The sequence below is a fragment of the Numenius arquata genome, chromosome 2 (assembly GCF_964106895.1).
Source record: "Numenius arquata chromosome 2, bNumArq3.hap1.1, whole genome shotgun sequence".
Taxonomy (NCBI): Eukaryota; Metazoa; Chordata; class Aves; order Charadriiformes; family Scolopacidae; genus Numenius; species Numenius arquata.
The window spans coordinates 100,868,731-100,884,256 of NC_133577.1; the positions used below are offsets into that span (position 1 = coordinate 100,868,731).

At 37.9% G+C, this 15,526-nt stretch overlaps 1 protein-coding gene across 1 annotated transcript in view; it reads right to left on the reverse strand.

Moving 5' to 3' along the window:
* The window catches only part of CNTN1 (contactin 1), a 93,922-nt gene that overhangs the window by 71,418 nt on the left and 6,978 nt on the right, over positions 1-15,526 (reverse strand). Inside the window, exons 2-3 of the mRNA XM_074144507.1 lie at positions 7,051-7,180; positions 3,022-3,194 (exon numbers count right to left, since the gene is read on the reverse strand). Of these exons, the coding sequence (XP_074000608.1) occupies positions 3,022-3,194; positions 7,051-7,180 (303 nt within the window). The remainder of the gene's footprint in view (positions 1-3,021; positions 3,195-7,050; positions 7,181-15,526) is intronic.

Here is a 15,526-nt window from a genome sequence, read left to right on the forward strand (position 1 = left end):
ATACTAATATTTATTCTGCTCAAACACACGAGAAGATAATACAGATTTTTCCAGTGACTGACTGGATCTTGACTGGATCAATGGCTAAATGGTAGGCATTGTAATGCGCCATTCTAAGGACTTCTGACAATTGTTTTATACAATTTTACCCTGTGCTTTAGTGCAATGAATGTATTGAGTTCTCCACAACTGGCTCCCAACTAATTTGGAATATTATTCATTGATAATAAAGAAATTAAGTGTACCAGACTGACTTAGTAAGAATTAGCTATTTGACCAGACGGGTTTTGTAATTGAAGCCAAGGAAGCTCTTCACACAGACTGGAATATCTCTATTCATGTAATATCTGCAGTAGTTTGAACATACTTCCATTCCATTTGTCAGCATGGACCTAACTACACAACTACTTTCCATCTTCAAAATATTGACTGATGTCTCCTGAAAACATCTGTTTCCCTTGTTGCAGACTTTTTGATCATCGTTTTAACTTGCCACTATTATTCATTTCTGCATTCATTGGAATAGATTAGTGCTTAAAATCTGTCACAGAAATAATGAAAAAAAAATTACAAAAATTGGAACAAATCTGTTGCTTATTTGATACTGCTTTGCATATGGGCAGTGTGGGGTTTGGTGAAAGGAAAACCTATCACTGCTTTTACGTTACTTTAGCTATTTCCAGTTTACATTTAAGTCTAGACATTTTGTTTAAAGTGTTCTTGGATAATCTTTGAAACTCTAGGACAGTCACCACAAATTTAAAGACATGGCATAGGACAGGCAATTTGTATATGTAAAACATTATGTTAGTCCTGAAATAGAATGGTCTATGCCAGGTGCAGGGAAGTCATACAATTATTAAGCTGTCATTGTACACCTTCTTCCCATTTACGAAATGCTCTGTACTGTGATTGGGTCTCGATGTCTTCTTTGCGTAAGCACTACTTGGTTAGTACTCAATAATTATAGTAAGTGTGATTCCATGAACTCTTAATTGGAAGACATTGATTTTTAGCAGAATGAAAGAATTAGCATAATCACTGCACTCCTATAAGCATACAGTTTATAACTAGTAAGTGCAGAAATTTCTCTTCCTCGTTCTTGCAGCCTCTCTGCTGTGAAATTGCTGTGTTTTACTATTCTGACACCATTTCCCAGCAAACAGAATGGTGTATCAGCTTCTGAGTTTGCTCAGCACACACCAAAAAGCCACGAAATATTCCCATAGGATAAAATTCCTTTCCTAAGGAGTATGTGTGTAACAGCTAGAAAAATATTTTAATGGGTTTTAAAGAACTAGATGTAAAAAGATTCAGTTCTTCTAAAGACAGTGTTCTCAGATGGATTAATTGACATGAAGTTTATGAGAGAATTTCAGTTAAGTTTGACAGTAAGACAAAAATAAAAGGTCTCACTAGTGTACCTGGTCAAGATTTTTTTAACTCTTCTAAACAGTTGCTGCCATTTTTCAATCAGTTTATGCACAAGCAAAAGATCAGACATTTTCTATATTAATTTTAGCAACTCTATATTCAATTTTTTAGAAACAGTGATTGTGAAAGGAAATGTTTTTCATAGGTGACCAAAAAAAAGTAGAGGGGAGCAAACACCACAGTGTAAAGAAGAATAACTACCATTTTTTAACAAGTTTTTATCAGTTCCCAGCTTTCTTTTCACTTCTATTCCTCACCTCTTTAGCCTATTTTCATTTAAATAGTTAAATATTACATATTAGGCTTCTGTTCAGTACACTTGTCCAGTACACTAACTATAAACATCCAGCCCATGCAGTCTGTGAACTGGTAGGCAGAAAACATGCCTCAGACTGTTTTGATTCTACTTTTTTCATCTCTTATGTGTATTGGTTTTATTTTCAGTAGCTACAGCTATTTTCATAGCTGGTTATTATCCTGCTGGTTAGTCAGGATTGGCACCACTGATGCCTGCTTAATTTTGGTATAAATAAATAACCTGTAAACTGAATTTTGATGTGATCTCCATTAGAACAAAATAACAACCTGGCCTTCTGTTCATTCTAGAAAATACACCGGGTAAAATACAGATTAAGACTAGATCAACTATCACACAATGTATCAGCTCTATACAGCCTCTTAAGTTTTCTTGAGATTTGTGGTCCTACAGTAGTATAATCACTAGCAGAAAATGGAACTTTTCCCTTCATCTCTGATCTTATACAGCAAGGAGTGAATCCTGCTCACGGAGACTGATGAAAGACAAGAGGGGCACTAAGCACTTAATGTCAGGATTAAAGGGCACACAGGGCTTTGTGAATGGTCACCAGAAAAGACTGGATTCCTTTTTTTGTGGATTCTTTTTTTGTCTCCTGATGAAAAAACATAACCAGGGAAAAAAGTATCATAAGGCAAAATAAAATAAAAATCCCAAACTCTGTCTTCAGTCAGTAAAATTTCACATTAATCTTCATGTAGGACATCAGTTCTTTACAACACATGTATTTGTTGACAGAGCAGGTCTGTGCATACGATGCATTCACCAGACTACTTCATGAATATCTGAAGCTGACAGAAATGTCCCCCAGCAGGGTCTTCATCGTAGCCCAGGAGTCAGGGAGCACACTTTACTAGCGAGTGCCATGCCTTCCTCCTGCAGGCATCCCAGCTGCGTTTGCATGACAGCAGCGCCTCATCATCATATGCCCCCACTTGCATCTTTCTTCTGTGACTCCTTCCCCTCAGGTCCTACCACGATTTAAAAAGAGTCTGGACATGATTATCTCAAGATCTGGCTTCATGAGTCTCTTGAATTAATAATTTAACAATAACTCACCAAGAAGGTTGTCATGTCAGCTGAACACTAAAGAATATAAAATGCATACAAAATTTACTTTGTGTTGATCTCTGCAGACTAAGGCACTTATGATACTGCTTTTATAGAGTAAAAGAGCTATAGCACGTTAGCAGAAGACACTGCAGTGTAAAACATTGGGCATTTCAACCTAACTGTAACATTTCTACGTTTTGACATAAACATCGGCTTACATCCAAAACTCAGAGTGGCTTCACTGCTTCTGACAGTTCCAAAGATATTCGACACTACACAGACATATTTTCCAGCATCCCTTGATTTCTCTGGATTATTGATAACAAGTCTGCCTCCCACCATACTGTAGCGATCCTTTGTTAAATCAATATCCCAGTTGTTGAGCTTCCACCTATTAAAAAAGAAAAGCCAGACGTAAGATTTGGCCCAGAAAAATAAACTTAGTAAGAAATATTATTTGAAAAATAACTCATAAGTTGTTATAAACTATACAGGAATTAATATACTTCTATATATGTTTTAAGATCTTCTTCAGCAAAAGCCACAGATTTGATGAACTTCATAGGTCTTTTAAACATAACAGTCTCAGTCTGCTTCAGCCTTGTCAAGATGTGATGTATGTTAAAACCTGATTGCTGGCCATATAGCACAGGATACTGGAGCCAGCTGTGAGTGAACTAGCTAGTGATCAAGCATTGGGATTATAAACATATCCTCGAATAGTTATCTAAAGCCAAATTGAGAAAATACTCCCTCTGCAACTTTAAAGTATGGACTAATGAAATTTTTAAAAGCTTTTTTCGAACTTGCTGTAGGGAATGAAAATGTTTCATAAAGCCTAATGTGCCAGTGAAGTCTGTGCAAAAACACTGGCACGCCCGATTTAAGACCTACTTACTGCAGGAAAAAAAAATTGCTGGACACTCCCACCTTAATTACTGTAAAACCCCGAAGCCATTTAATTTGAGTCGCTCTAACTCCCACTTCAGGGACTACCACAAGAGGAACTCGGTGGATCAGGTCTGGCCCTTACTGACTTCTACTGATTTCAGTAAAGTTACAACACAAGGACTGAGAACCTGTATTCATGATTTATAACTATTACAGTGTCCACAAGGGGGAGCCCATAACCTTCTCTGGAAGGACTTAAACATTTCCTGAGCACAAACAGGAAAAACGCAACTAAAATACATACAAAGACCATAAAATTCTTCCTGTGTAAATCGGGTTTTGTCACAAGGTCATAGACACTAGTATTTGAAAATGAAAGCACATACCCTATGCATTGCTTACTTAATGAAATGCTGTACCAAAATGTACAGAATACTCATTTGGAAGCTGAAATTTCAATTGTCATAGAAAAAAAACAATAATAGAAGTGGTATTAACAAAAAATAAGCTAAAACTAAACCTAAAAATAATGAAATGGTAGAATATTTAAGATGCAGTAAATAGCATTTAGTTATTACAGGATTTTAGAGGCATCACTTCAAACCTGTAAGATACGCTACATGTCTGCATTACAAATAAATCAGAAACCCTGTTCAGAAACACCTAGGAATAGCTGTCACAAGGACAGCTTATGCTGCAAGGAAAGAGATCAGAAAAACATTGCACAAAATGTGTGACGGTGAAGAGTAAGAATCAAAAATTATTTTCTTCTGAATTTATGAAAGATGAAAACACAATCATATTTTCATGATACAGCCTCCTTTTTTTCTCTGAGTACAGTATTAATTTATATTCATTTTTTAAAAACAGGGTTACTCCGCAGTATAAAAAATTAACCGTAACTAAGATAGTGATGCGCTCTTCTTGTTCAAACCCTTCCTCTAAATGGCACTCCTCCATCCCATAAAAGCTGTTTTGAGTGACTTCCTCCCCATGGGTAGTTCTCACTAGGTTCAGCTAGTGAGTGTTTCTCATACATGCACAGTGTTTCTCACACATGAAAATGCAGAGTAACATGCCTCATGACACCCAATCAGACACACTGAATTTTAAAGTTTTATCTGTTTAGAGCTGGGAAGAAATATTGGTTTGTTGGGTTTTTTTCCACTAAACTGCCTAGCAGCTTGGGAAGGTGTATTAGTAAAATGTGTAGTTATCTATCCATCTTCTCTTTTTCCAAGGCTGGTTTGAGTTTCTTCCAGCTGAGATGTAAAACTGCAGTAACATACATGTAAAGATATTTACAGGTGAGTTAAGAACCATCCAAGAGGCTGTATCTGAAGAGAGCCTACAGAAAGAGGTGGTGTTTGAAGAAACCTGAGAAATGCTAGAACCACCAAGAGACCTACGAAATCTCTAAAGATGGTGAAGAGTGCTACAGAAAAAGGTCACTGGTAATCACCAATGTGTATTTGCATAAAAGGTTGCATAAAAAGTCATTTCGGGAGAAACAGCACAGAAATCTGAGGTCCGTAATTTGCAAACAGGTCTGGGGACTAGAGGTCTCATATCTTGTCCCCATGAATGTATGTTGCCTTTCAGTGTGGAAGGCTCCAGCAAGGACAGGGCAAAAAAAAATAGACTTCTAGAAACTGCAATGAGTGTTTGAACTTTAGCAAGGGTGAAGGACCATCAAACACAGAAGGGAGGGTGGATGAATGCTTAATAAACAGTGAAAATAAAGAAATTCTATGAGAAGACTAAGAAGGCGAATGGTAAAAAAAAACCCAAAAGTGGCAGGAAGGACTTATCTGTCCCTGAAACAGGAGAATTTTGGCCCATGAACTGGTGGAGGGCTAAGAAATTAAGACAATATATTGAGGTAGACTAAAATAATGACATCAAAAAATATGGAAAGTGGCCTTAATCTGTATTGTAATTATCAGCAATAATCAACAGATCTGTTCCTAGACAGAAGAGCTCTGGAAGTGTAAGGCAATTCTTCCAGAGTGACTTTATTAGTTCAGATTTTGCAGAGCCCATGAGAGATAAAGAAGAACGCTAAAATTTATGTAGAGCCTGTAATCACTCCACAGATGGTATGTTTACATATTCTTGCAGACAGGGTGGGGGAATAATCACACAGACTGGAAGTGATGGGTAGGTATATTGGAAAGGTACTGAATGGAAGTGTATCCCATCTCTCCACACTTCCAGTCCTTTCCAAGCATGGGGAGAGCAAACAAGTGCAACTGTGAAATGCTATGCAGAAGAACTTGGAAAGATACTAGAGCCAGGAATCATATTAAAAAAGGGTATTCTAGTTTCCCCTCAAATCCTTCAATCACAGGTGGTTCTGTATACATAGATAACCTGTAAGCATATTTTAAAAAAAAAAAAAAACAAAACAATGAAGACTAGTTAAGCTGTTTTGATGGAATAATACTGTAGTTGACCACAACACTGTAACATTTAAAAGAATGGCCAGCAGACTCAACTGCTTTTTCTGTCTTAGAAGCCAGAGTCTAGGAACACACAAAGTGAGTATTGGGGCAGATCACAGGATGTTAGGATAATTTAATGAAATAGATCTCTTTCGCTGGCAAGAAATTGCATCTGTCCCTTAGTATGACAGCAGTTTTCTGCCCGTGACTAGGTTGTAAATTAGTCACGGTCTTAACAGTGACAATCTTAAGTACATTTCTCTCTACATAATGAGCAGATAATAGCAGACAAACTCAAATGGATGCCCTGAAATCTCACAATGAAACAGAACTGCCCTGCTAACAACAATGCAATTATTACAAAAGAGGTCATACGTGAATCTCTACTAAAACTACTTGAAACATTTTGCCAGAAGAATGTTTTTCATGTCTTCAGTAGCATACCTGATGCATTCATGAGCATCCCTCTAAATATGGTGGATGCAAAAGCAACATAGGATGTAGAATAACCAGGTTCAACAGCCAGTCTTTCTTTCAGAGTAAAATAGCATAAAAAAGCTGTTCTGAATCAGGAGCAAGGACTTGAACCTCAGTCATCCTTAGGCTAAGCTAGAAAGATAGCCACTTAATGATTTTTCAAAGGTCACTTTTTCTTTTTTTTTATCTGGATCAGTATTCCTTCAAAAGATGAAAACACTTAACGCAACAGAAATGTACTACTTTCAACACTGTTTAGACATTTTGGCAAATTGAATAAAGGTTGATTTCTACTCAAAAATTGCAAACTTCTCCATTTTTTCGTGCCTTGAAGGCTTTGTATCGACCTGTTAAGACAGTCAATCATTTAATACCACAACCTGAAATATTCACTAAATAAAATACATAAGACCTGAAAATCAAAACAAGAGTTACTTGTAAGTAGGAAAAGGAATTGCTCGAGCTCTGCAGTTCATCGAAACTTGTCCATCTGAAGATTCTTCTGGGTAGATGGTATCAATGGGTTGCTCCTCAAAAACGGGTCCATAACCTTTGTTTCCTTCCTCTGGAAGATAAGAGTTTGAAATGAATCATTTCTTGATTAGTAGCCAAACCGAAGGTAAATTTACATCACACCTTTCACATTCAAAATGCAACGGCTAAATAGTGAGCCCTCCAAAATCAGATTTTATATGCATCAACAAAACCAGAGCAGTATGGATAATAGAAATGCTGGCCTTCTTTCACTGACTCCTGCTTCATTCCTGCCCTCTGAGAACAAAAGTAATTTAAACTACGTTCCTGTAAAACTACCTTCTCTGCCTTCTCTGCTGACATCATCAATTATTCGATGGAGGTAATAATGAAATTGAAGATATGTTCTTTAGCAATGCAGTGAGACAAACTTATTTCACAGAGGCTAACAAATTCTCATTGAACAGGTCCAAATACAAACCAACTATCCAAATATTAAGTGTTTCTTATCTTATAACCTAATTGGCTCCAATTGTTTTAAACATTTGGAAAGAATCTTTATTGCATAGGACAAAGAAAAATTAATGTTGGAGATCACAGCTGAGATTTACATTGTTCCAGAACATATTTCTGTCTTTCCTTTCACGCTTATTTATATGTATATGTTAACTCTCTCTCCTCCCAAATAAAATTTTTAAAAAAGCCACACATCGAAAATAATTTAAGTTTGTAAAGTCAAGCACTTAAAGGTGAATAAATGTCAAACAGGCTTGACAATAAATGATTTTTTAAATCTTTATCCTCCATTTGCTGATGCTGTTGTAAAGGTTACAGGTTCTGCCCACCCCTGCTCCTTTTTCTTCTCTTTCATCTCCTCCATGCGTACAAGACCACTCTTCGGGTTCTGTAAAAGCAAGAACAGGAGCCAAGGGGGAATGTTATGGGAAAATTCTGCTCAGCAAATCCAGGATGCAACTGCTTTTTTTCTGTGAACACAGCAAACGTGCACTCTAAGTATAGAATGGCACTATGAGAAGATGGTGCGTGCTCCATATAGATACAACTTTTAGACAACACAGCTCAACACAGGACTCTCTTGAGACTGAACTAAAAGTGTGGACAACTGTAAGCAAATTCACAGGAAAAGCAAAGTAGTACATGACCTACAAGGTTGACTTTCCATTCAAGTACAGAGCCTTGCTCCAAATCCTGGAGATGCCAGAATTGTGGAAAATGACTGCAGGAATTTTGTAATACAAGGGAAACAAACTCAGTTTTCCTAATATGATCTTTAGAGAAGGCTGATTCTTTTTAGCTTAAAAATTTCCAAATGGAAATGGTCAAGGATGGAAAAATCCTAACATTTTGCAATAGTATCTGTGCTGCCTATGAAAATCCACTACACGTCCTGTAATGCTACATTTAAAAAGTCTTCACAGATCAAGAGATAAACTGGCAATGTAACCGGTGAATGTCCTTAAACCAAATTATGATATTGTACTCATCCCCTTAAAATTCTTGCCTTTGGTTATAAAACATTTTAGACTAAATTAGGCAGGTGTTGTAGTTCTATAAAAACTAAAAGAGAAGAAAGAATCTATCTATGTAACTAACGAATGCAAATCATGTCACTGTTAAAATATCATATATACATAAAAAACACTTCTGCAGACATCTTTTTTATTGTTCCATATTCATAGATAGACACTGGATTACAGCACTAGCAGAAAACTGGTTGCAGATAAAAAGTAAGTTCCCTTTCCAATTCAAGTTTGGGGAAAATACCACTGTTTCCTTTGGGGACAGGAGTGGGCCCAGAAGGCACTGTTATGCTGCAACACGTATGGTCAGGCAACTTCATTTTTAAAAACTAATCCATGTAATGAGAAGAAAAGTCTTTCAAAGAAGCAAAAAAGAGCAATTAGAAAGAAAGGCAGAGCTTTTGAAAAATGGTCTGCTTGCTTTGATATTTTAAAGCATAGCGCTATGTAAAAATCTACATGTTGCTAGATCAAAAGCAGTAATTTCAGACAGAAAAGGCAAGAACCACGTATTTGCTCAGAGCCTGGAATGACTGAGCCACAAACCTGATGGCACTTTCTGTACAGTTCCTAAATACGAATACAGAAGAACAACGGCCTCTAGCAGTAGATAGCCATATCGTATGCAGCTGACTCTTTCCACCTTAAGACTCAAATGATGTTAACAGGCAACTTAAGCATTTCATGGCATGCATTTTTAATGCTGCCAGCACTATTAATTATACTGAGTGAATGTCCGTTTCTCACACCTATCAAATATGCTTTATAATGGCAATTCTGCTGCAATCTATTATGAATCTGGTTTCGGATCTCTGGCTGAGCGGAAAAAGATGCACAGACCGCACGTCAGGTGTGGCAACCAACAAACCTTTCATTCTCAGTCACAAGCTGAGTGTGGATCACTGATACGTAAACAGCGTGAGGGAGAAAAGGGAGAAAAGGCTGTGCTGCCTTTTTAAGGGAACACGCCTTGAGGTGTCTCACAGGGGTTTCACTGTTTACTTCAACTACCTCAGGAGCTGCTGGCTCTTCTCTATAAGACTTTGACTGCAATGCAGTGTCATCAGCTTGGCTCAGGGAGCCAGGCTCAAGGTCCTTACTAGCACCCTGTCCCCCTAACCCTGATGTGTTATCGCTCAGCTTGCTACAGTCAAGTCTAATATTTTTAACCCCCTCACATCTAGTTTAAAGCCCTGTCAATCAACCCCGCAATCTCCTGTGCAAGAACCCCCTTCCCCCTTTGAGAGAGGTGCCTCCCATTTGCTGTTAACAGGCCCGGTGCTGTATGGGTGAATCCACTGCCAAAGAACCCAAAGTTATGACGGTAGAACCCAAAGTTATGGTGGTGATGTGTGTGAGTTGTGTGCTCGCAGCACTGAAAGCCATCCACATCCCGGGCTGCGTCAGAAGAGTGGCCAGCAGGTCGAGGGAGATGATTCTACCCCTCTACTCTGCTCTCTCTGCTCTATGGGGTGAGACACCACCCGGAGTAATCTGTCCAGCTCTGGAGCCCTCAGCACAGGAAAGACACAGACCTGTTGGAAAGGGTCCAGAGGAGGGCCACAAAAATGACCAGAGCGCTGGAACACCTCTCCTTTGAGGACAGGCTGAGAGGGTTGCTCAGCCTGGAAAAGAGAAGGCTCCAAGAGGACCTTATTGCAGCCTTTCAGTACTTAAAGGAGGCCTACAGGAAGGATGGGGACTTTTTAGCAGGGCCTGTTGCAATAGGACAAAACTAAAAGAGGGAAGATTTAGGCGAGATATAAGGAAGAAATTTTTTAAGATGAGGGTGGTGAAACACTGGAACAGGTTGCCCAGAGAGGTGGTAGATGCCCCATCCCTGGAAACACTCAACGTCAGGTCAGATGGGGCTCTGAGCAACCTGATCTAGTTGAAGGTGTTCCTGCTCACTGCAGAGGAGGTTGGACTAGATGACCTTTAAGGTTGGACTAGATGAGCTTTGAAGGTCCCTTCCAACCCAAACTATTCTATGATTCTACGGTTCTATGAGGATGGACTTCATGACCTCTCAAACACCCTACTGCCCTATTTTCTGGGTACATTTCTTGTGATTTATATTTTTAATTGGAGCAAAAGCTATCATCTAATTCTTTAATCATTCTTCAGTCAGTTCTGTAAATGAGATTCAGACTTCTTAACAGTGCTAAAATGTATTAGGAAGTCTTTGCCAAGGTCAAGAAAAGCTCTAGACACCTGATGAGATCACGGGTACTGTATAAGAACCAATGCTGCTGGAAGGTGGCCCTGTCACCCCTTCTCCATGCGATACTCTCCAGCTGGGCAGTGTCTTCCTCCCTCTAGGCATTTCTGCAACACCTTTCATGCTTGTCTGACTTCTTAGGTAGCTGCTGAAGCTAAGGAGAGTGGAAATCTGTTCACTTCCAGATTTCTGGGCTAGATTTCTGCCAGTTTAGTGAGGTGAATTTGTTCACTGATGAAGACTTGTGCTGTTGTAAAGGGTGGAATAGGAGGAAGGTTCCAGGTTTCCAACTTTTGAGTGGAAAAAAGCTGTCTAGTTAACTGAACCACTGGTCTGAAAGAACCACTGCCTAAGATACATAGATATATCTGAAAGCCTTACCACCACTTGCAGATGAGCTACAAAATTATATTAGTACACCTCTATGTCCCTGCACAAGCCTGTGAGAGATCATAATATAAAATATCCAACACATTCAGAGAAAAGACACCAAAAGGATGTCTGAAAATAACCATCACAAACCACACGAAGCAGTCATTTTCAAGACATCTCAAGAAAGGTTATCAGAAGAGGGGAAAAAAAGGCACAATAAAACCTCTTATTCAGTGCACTCTGTATACATTTAACTAAAGAAATGTCCAACTTTTCCATATAAGTCTATTTTTTTAAAATTAACTAGCTTTCAAATGACTTAATTTTGCATGATAAACACTACCAAATTATCTAGACTTTTCATGTCCATGTCCCAGCCTGTCTGAGACCTGACACAGGACATACATATTCCTAATATTTAGGGCAATATGCCTTCCATTTTTTCACTTTTGATTTTCCCAAATACCGGATTTTTAATTCTTTTAAATACAGCAAATGACCTGCTGGATTTTTTTAATCATAAAAATCACTAAAAAAGGGTGACTGCTTACCTGGTATTCCTCCCTACCTGATATTGGTAGATCCTATCAGATCTACTATATCGAATCATCTCAAAAGGTGGGTTTTTTTGACTGATTCTAACAGCCCTCCAATAAGAAAGTCTTCATAATTTATTTTAGCAAATCTGTTCCTATGTCTAACAATGCTTATAATTAGAAGATTTTTCTTTTTAACATCTAAATTTTAATATCTAAAGATCTTCAACTTTCAGACCTTTTTACTTAACTTTCTAATTTTACTAAAAGTTCTCATACTAGATCTGAGTTTAATGTTCTGGTATTTTACCGGCCTCTTCAGTCTTTCCTCCTATTAGTAAGAAATAATGAAGAAAAAATTGCACCAATAGCATTTGCACACAACCACTCATCTTGCTATCATGTGCAACGGAAGTCTTTAAACATAAATATAGCATTTACATTCTACACAGTATTAAGCAACTATGCCAACCTGTTACTACCATAGACAATATAAAGTATCGAACTCAAAACATCAATTTCAGTGGGTCAGAGCACTGAGCAAAAAATTCCTCTGTTGAGAGAGAGCAGGATTAGTTTGCTTGTTTCAACACCAGTCATCCAAATCACTTTCAGACAAGTCAATTTATTTTATTATCAGCTAATTCAGTCCTTACATGCATCTAATTCATTTAGAAAATCAATTTTACTCATAGATTAAGGATAATGTCACGAAGTAAAGCTGCTTATAATTATGGGAATGGCTGTGTGTGAGCACAACCAGAAAGAGAAGTTAAAAATATGCAGTTTATTAAGGACTATTGCGAGTTCTTTTAGTTCATAGGAGAAAACAGCTGTTCTTGGGCTTGTTTTTTCAAATACAGAAAATTAAATAAAACCTTTCTTGTGTACTGTAATAAATTCAAAGTAAGACTCTTGACATTAAGTGTAGGATTTACCTCACATATTTTGAAAACTTAGGGATTTTGTCCAAACTAGTCATATGGGCTTTCTTTAGAGGGGTCAGTCAAGCATTTCCAGCAAGTAACTCGGATATCCCATTCTCTCTTCATAAACCACAGAGAAAGCCAAAACCTGTATCACATATCCAACCTTTCGATGGCTACAATAAAGCCCAATGAATCTTCCTATAAGAGAGTCTGGATTTACCTGTCTGTATCTGCACAACATGACCTGGAGTGTCTCAGCCGAGCCCACAAGCCAAAGCCTACTCCTGGCACTGAACCCAGAACCCAAGCCTCCCCCTGGAGCTGAACCTTCTGAGGTAGCTGTAGCACCATCACTAGCCACAACAGGAACACTAATGATAAATTATCTCCCATTTCTTCAAGTGTTAAGATTCAGGAGGGAGGGTACAATGATGGCACGGCCCACTCCCACTCTCAGGTGAGGGACCTATTATTATACACTCGGTTTTACTTGTTTCGCAGCAGCATCTAGAAACCTCTGTGGAAGGTCAGGGAGCACATGGTCAGGCAGTACTAAGAATACAGTCTTCACCCTAAAGAAATTATTATTCCACTCCAGTGCAGCACCAGAAGTGCAACTGCACTTTCTGCTTCTCACTTGTTCTGCAGGGATCAGACACCCAAAGAATATAGAGAAGGTCAAGCACAAAGAGATACTATCGTCCTTACACCCTCACAGGTCCAAAGACAACAGTGCACCTGTTCCTTCTTAGCAAAATTTGAACACCTTTTAGTGGATGTCATAGAAATGCACATTTTTGTCCATGAACCTCATGCAGAAATGTATTGAAATAGTGATTTTATCAATATATATAGAAACATTAATTTTCACCATACCAGGTAACTCATCAGTTCCTTCTCCAAACTTTCCAAACATTTATTTTTTTTTATACAGTATCTCTACATATCATTTACTGCCAGCACAGATACTGCATTTGGATCTATAAATAATACATCTCGAAGTGCAGGTTTAATCTATGAAGTTCCTGGGGATAAAACTACTGCCTCTTTGGGTATCTGCCTTCATGGGACTTTAAAGTCTGGAGATCTTTCCTAAATCCATTTATGAAGCAGAATTTAGTGCTCAGATTAAATATGACATTAGATATAATAAATGGGTATGTGTGAAGCTGAAGACAGGCTCATGAGTTCAGCAATTTTCTGTCTTATAATAGAGCCAAGAAGTAATGCATCTTACTCATGCTGTAGTACATCGTTCAACAGAGTCAGACTCACCACCACCACCACCAATTTTTAATGACACTTTCTAGGTTCAATCACAATCTTCTCTTTTTTTCCATCAGTTCTACCCTCGAATAGCTTCAGAGAGTTAGGAATTTCCTGGATCAACACTGACAAGGTGAGAACTGGCCACTGGTGGACTGTTTTCCAGGACACCATGTTTAGGGAGCGAGCTGCAGCACAGCGAACCCAGCGCAGTACAGTTCCTCTGACTTGGGTTGCTATTTTCAGCACTGGGAACCATAAGGCTGATATGTGTCATGCAGGCAGGGAACACACACTAAGAAAGAAAGAGCTGACAACCTTAAGCAGGACTTCTGCACCACATGGCAGACAATTTGGAAAAGGGAAAAAAGACCACTGTCTTTACTGGTAGATGCAGCTACTAATAATTACACATTACTTCACAGTTAACATTTAATGACCACCCTAATTCAAATATTTATATTTTCTTCTGATCATGGACAGTTGCCACAAATACACAGGGAGTTACTTTATACCTGATCTGTTATTTTGTTGGGAACCTGAAATCAATCATTCCTGCAATTTATTTAATTAAATTATTTGTACAGACTGCTACCTATCTTTTCAATATACTCATTCTCACATTTTGCATAATCAATTCTCTATCTAACCTAAATACAGAAAAGTAGAAGAAAACAGGAAATTCCCACAGGGACTAGTATACTGTAATTTTACTGTTAGTCTTTTATAACAATGTGTCTCAGAGACAGGTCAGTAAACCATGTTAGGACACTTGTGCATAATCCTGCCTTCATACGTCTAGTATGAGAATAAGGAAAAATGTTATAAATTAACATTTACTCTCACTTTCTAATTCAATATACTGATTTCAAACACATCTTCATTTTCTACATTCTTTACAAGATATACCATTTTCACGTTGGCTTATAAAGTAGTTATAATCTATATTCCATGCTGGAGCTGTGAAATATTCTTCACTTAGGAGTGAAAATAATATTTTAACCTATTCCTTATTTACAAAACTATTAAAGCTTTATCATTTTTTTTTTAAAATATATTTCAAGATTTATCAGAAATGGTGGATATATAATTATGTGGCGATTCATTGGGAAAGCAGATTTAATGGAAGTCAAATGAAAGATCAAGTCACTTCACTCATGATTCACATACTGTGAATTGCATGCAAGAGATTTTTAATGGATGTCCATTTGTATATTTGCCTAATTTGTTCTAAAGTGTCCTTAATCCCACTAAATCCTTAAATTAAAATGAAAAAAAAAAATATGGAGAAGTAATCGAATCTTAATGAGGGAAATCGCTGATTAAACAAAATGGAGCAAGCATTCCCTTAACCAGTACTTAGGGCACTCAAGCTTCTGGAAGGGCTCCCAGACCCAGCACCATTTAAAAGGTGATGTACTCAGGAGGAACAACTTGCACATGTCAAACAGAAAAACATTAGTATGTAAGGTAGCATATGCAAAAGTAACATACAGGAAATGATGATGGATATTACTGAAATACAGTGAAGGGCTGGCAGTAAAACATGTGGGGCTATATATGCCTACGAAT